The sequence below is a fragment of the Aedes albopictus genome, chromosome 1 (genome assembly GCF_035046485.1).
Source record: "Aedes albopictus strain Foshan chromosome 1, AalbF5, whole genome shotgun sequence".
Lineage (NCBI taxonomy): Eukaryota > Metazoa > Arthropoda > Insecta > Diptera > Culicidae > Aedes > Aedes albopictus.
Window position 1 is genome coordinate 201,702,991 of NC_085136.1, and position 5,372 is coordinate 201,708,362.

General features: G+C 39.4%; 1 protein-coding gene across 1 annotated transcript; it reads left to right on the forward strand.

Annotated features, from left to right (window-relative positions):
* The first annotated feature begins 265 nt into the window (after positions 1–265).
* LOC134285431 (uncharacterized) lies at positions 266–4,113 on the forward strand. The gene is made up of 3 exons (XM_062846128.1): positions 266–666; positions 736–1,309; positions 2,283–4,113. The coding sequence occupies exons 1-3, from the start codon at positions 499–501 to the stop codon at positions 2,675–2,677; spliced, it is 1,137 nt and encodes a 378-aa protein (XP_062702112.1). The 5' UTR covers positions 266–498; the 3' UTR covers positions 2,678–4,113.
* Positions 4,114–5,372: the final 1,259 nt, after the last annotated feature.

Sequence of the window (5,372 nt, forward strand, 5' to 3'; positions counted from 1 at the left end):
GTAAGGTAAGTTCGTTCAGGCTTGCAGAAGCAAACTCCTCCTACCCTGTCAATCTACGACCGAAGTTCCAACCGGAACTGGATACCCGATCTTTCCTAAGGTTGCTCGCAGCCCGACCGGTGGAACGGGGAGGTAGTTATAGGGCCAAGAAGTTGTTGGGAAAGACTAATGCCCTCAATGGGTTATGTATATTTTGTTGCTGAAGCTGTTAGTTAGCAGAGTCAAATATTTGTCAATGCTCAAACATCTTGCTTGACTCCAAGGTTGTTAATCGATAAATTATCGTTATCGTCGATAACGTTAATTGTGTTCAACGTTATCGCTCACTGCGATGATGATAAATTATCACAGAATCTATCGGCGTTCGATAATTTAACGTAAGTTAACTAAAGTCAACTTGGGTTAATTTTGATCACGGCAATCTCAGACGCAAATACTTGACTTTTATTCTCACAAGTTCCACAACTCGACTGTGAATGGTGTGCTGCTTCGTAAATTATGGACCATAATTTGAACCAACTTCCTTGGAAGAATTATGAGAAATACTTCCGCTTCTTCAGGCAAAAATCTGAAAATTTTGAGGTGACATGTTTGCTGTGCCCCGCAGACGCAGCAAGCATAAGCTGCGGATACTCATCTTCTGCGAATTTGAGAAGCCATTTGTTGGTAAGTTGGTATTGATTTTTTTCTTATTCTGATTTTATTGACTATAACTGTTTTTTTTTTTCATGCTAGCGAAAGCATAAATGGAACACCGATATGTTCCGGATGGAGTTCCATACTCAGAAGAGACAGCGCCACGATAATGACAGCGAAAAGTCGATCATCACCCAGATGGACGTGCACAATATTGTAGACAGCCTTGTCATCAACGAAGGATTGCACTTCAGTATTGCAGACTCACCGTACTTCAAAAGGGCGATTGAGCTGGGATTGCCGGAGAATCTTTCAGTTGGGTGTCGCCAATCACTAACGAAACGGATGGATGCAAGATTTAACGAGATGATCGAGAAGCTTAAATCAAAACTGATGTCGGTGCAGTACGTTGCCACCACTGCAGACTGCTGGACCAAATTTCGAAGAAGCTTTTTAGGAATGACTTTGCACTGGATCGATGAAAGCACCATGGAAAGGATGTCTTGCGCACTGGCATTAAAAAGGATTAAAGGAAGACATACGGCGGATGCCCTTGCCGCTGCAATCCATGGTGTCCATGCGGACTTTGACTTGCTTTCAAAAGTTCGTCGATGCACAACTGACAGTGCAGCAAATTTACGAAAAGCTTTTCGTGAATATGCATATGTGGATGGTAAGATAATCATGAAACTCAATCAGGGATGGGAACACTTACTTTCAAAGAGTTACACTCACTTGCTATTTTCTCAGCTCAGAAGCGTGCAATTAAGAAACGATGTATGGACGACTTTTGCATTGTGGTTTTGTCTAAAACTTTGCCGAATAAAGTAGGAGTCGAGGACGTATATCAAAGTCGTGACAGAGTTGTAAAAGCGACTCTCCACGAGGTGAGTGTAATTTACATTCACCTCGTGGAGAGTTGCCTTCGCAGCTCCCTCACGACTTCGGTATGCGTGTGCGACCCCTACTCTATTTGGCAAAGTTTTAGACAAAACCACAATGCAAAAGTCGTCCATACATCGTTTCTCGATTACACGCTTCTGAGCTGAGAAAATAGCAAGTGAGTGTAATTCGTTGCAGGTGAGTGTTCCCATCCTTGAACTCAATATTCCTGTTTCTATAGAAATCGTTCATTTTCATCTTTGATCAATAATGTCACTTTTAGTCTTAGCTACCTAAAATTATCAAAAATTTGGGCTAAACTATTTTATTCTCGGTACGATGATAATAAATGGATAAAAATAGTTTATATACAGCGAATCCACATCCTGAATATTTAGAGCATAAATTGCACAGATAGCACCAAAAATGATTGTGCTGACCAGTCAATCATTTTTTCAATGCAACCATTATAACATCTTCAGATTCATGCTCTTAAAAATCGAGGTGTGACCTCGTTATATGTTTACTTTAAAAGCCATTTTTGACACAAAAAGTTTCATACAAATTTGAAGAAAGTCTCAGAAAATAATTAACTACTCGTCTTATTTTTATAGCCTTAAAAGGTTGTCCGTTTTATAAATTGAACAGTCCTTATTATTAATTTTAAAACCCAATTAACATATTCCCATAATGTTAGCTTTTTTTCTGTCGAGTGTATTTATTTTAAATACATTACTACAATAAACGAATAAAATTTTTTACAGGTTCCGAAGAAAGTGATAACGAGCAATCAGAAGCGGATGGTGTGGAATTCGGTATCGTAGATGTAAACACATTGTTGATGAACGATGAAAACATGGAAAAATATTACCGACTACCACCCCATCAGAGATGTGCAAGTCACATTCTCAATCTTGTTGCATCTAATGACGCACAGAAGACTGAGGGCAAGAAATACAATCAGATGCGCGAAGCTGTCTTGAAAAAATTGAAGGTTTGGTGGAGACTGCAGAGCAAATCGTCCGTTGTGGCAGATACCATCAAGGATTGCGTTGGCGTTTCCCTAATTATTCCTGTTAAAACTAGATGGAATTCAGAGTATGATTCGATTGCACAAGTAAGACTATTTCTTTTTTATAATACAGTTAGTTTATTCTAGAATATTTTTGCAGATTTGCAATCTCATGAAAACAGTCCCGGAGAAACTTGAAACCGCAGTGCAGAAAGCAGGACTGCAGAAGCTCGATGCCCAGGACCTTTGTTTTCTGAAGGAATACGTTTGGGTTACCCAGCCCGTTGCTTATACGCTCGATCTGCTGCAACGGGATAAGTATATGTTTGCAGGCTTTCTTCTCCCGTCCGTATACGGACTCCAAAGAAATTTGGAGAACAGAAAGATGATGGACGACAAACCCTTGAAATACTGCTTACCGCTGTTGTTGAAGCAGATTGCAGCATTAACAACAGATCGCCGATTTGGAATAATGCTGAACGAAACAGATCTAATAGTGGCAACCTGCCTGTTGCCGCAATTCAAATTTGACTGGAATGGTGTAGCGCAACCCGAAAAACGAGACGAAATTCGACAATTAATTTTGAAAGAAATGGAGAAAATTGATTTGAATGAGAAGGAATCTGAAGATCTTGCTGCCGAAAATGCGATGGAGAAGTTCCCGGATGAGAACGAATTGGATGAAGAAACGGACTTTTTTGGAATTCTAACACAAAAATGTCAACCAACATCGAACTCAGTGGAATCTTGTCAGGAGGAATTTGATAGATTTTTCAACAGTCCGACAAATCTGTCAATCGCAGCGTGTTATGGGGCGCAAAATCCTAAACCGTTCCGAAGACTACGAAAACTCTTTTTAAAATATAATACAGCGTTACCTACAAGTGCAAGCGTTGAAAGGCTTTTCTCGCTTGTTGGAGCTGTTTTCAGTCCAGGAAGAGCAAACCTAAGCGACACCAAGCTGGAACAGCAATGTCTTTTGTCAGCAAATGCTGAAATATTGTTTTGAAGTTTTTTTTGTTTATAATGTTTATTCTAAGGCGCGTTGAATTATAAATAAATTGTTTTAAATTGTATTTGGAATCTTTATTATTAGCTTGTTCTGGTTATAGGAACCTGCTTTTGAGTAAATCACGAGTTAGTCTCAAGTTCCCCAATTCCATAGTTGGCAGTTTTTCTGAGTAAGTCTTGAGGTTCAATTCTAAGCTATCGTGTTGTGGGTGACAAAACGTCGTGGTAATCATATGCTCTGGAATTCATCCTCCTAAGGTATAACAATGAACGGTTAATTGGTAGAACAGTTAGATTAGTCCCCGACTGGTGTAGCACATTCACACTCTGGTCATACAAATTGCGTAGAAGCTTCAAATTCTACAATAAAAATGTCACATTGAATGTTTTTTCATCAGACATTAAGTCTTGCTTTCAACAGTTAACTCGATAATTTTCGATAAATTATCGAAAGTACGATAGCGATAACGATAATTTATCGCACTGCTTACCGTTATCGACTGATTATCGAAAAGCCGTCAACGAAGTCAAAGTTGGCGTTAAATTATCGACGATAATTTATCGATTAACAACCTTGACTGGAACGAATTTTCATTAGTGTCAAACTGATGTAGTTTCTTGAGGTCTTTCCTTGTCAAATATTTGACTATGTGTATTTCAGGCCTTAGCTTTTAAGTTCCCATGTTTATTTGTGCATTTCTGTACTCATTGTACATTCAAGAGCTTTTTTACTCCAACAGTTCATTTTATACCGTTCTCCTCTGCACCCACTTACCCCTGGAGAAGGATGTAAATCGAAGAAGCTACTCTAGCAGCAGCAACCGGAAATTTCAATTCAATTTTTCGCCGGAGGCAACAGCAGAAGCGATAAACCGAAATCAATTTTCCTTCAGCACGATTGTTGAAAATTTTCCCTCAGTCCAATTTTATATGCGCAAACAATATGGCTGTTCGGTTTCGCTCGGGAGTGAGAGCAGGGCGTCGAGTCGAGAAATAAATTCGTATCAAATTTCAATTTCGATTGAAATTTTGTTGCTTCCCTTACATCTTCCTTTCGCCATCGAACCCCGATTGCGCCGAACGTAGCGCTGAAGGTAATTGAAAATTTGCATACTCCTTGCAGAAGAAATGTCTTCTTTAGGAACGAGGTCGTTTCTCCTCTTGGATTCTGTTCCTCGTATATTGGTGGCAAATTAAATTTGCCGTTTTCTTGGAAACGAACGGAAAAATTGAACCCCGAAGTGTGCTTGCCATGGCGCTCACAGGAGTCACGACAACCCAACGCAGGCAGGCTACTCGGTGTGTGAAGGGAGAAGCCAATTTTCAAATCAGGAAAGATCGAGCGCAGGAGCGAGAAATTTGAATATGAATGGATGCCAATTCCATAAACTAAACAAAGTTTCGATTTTTATGTGTCAAGATGGCGCAGCTTTCTTGAAGAAGGTAGGTACGAAGTTTTGTACGTTCTTTGCATGAAATTTTCTATTTTTTTTTTTTTTGGCAGGCTCCTTAGGAGAGCAGTTCCAGACTATTGTTAGCGAATAAATTAGAGATTGGCTTTCAATTGATTGGCAAATGGAATTAGCATACAAAAGAACGCTGGTTAAGCTACGTTCAGGAATTTTAGATGTATAGCTTTAATAGTCAAACACGTGTTAAAACGCCATAATAAAAATTATTCAGCTGACTACTTAAAATTCCATTTGCAGACAACATTCATCATACTCAAGTGAAATTTCTCACCTCATTTTCCATCAAAACACCTCACGGCTAGCCGATTTATGTATTAGCAAAGAAGTGGAACTTAAGGCATGCCGTGTTCTCCATTCGT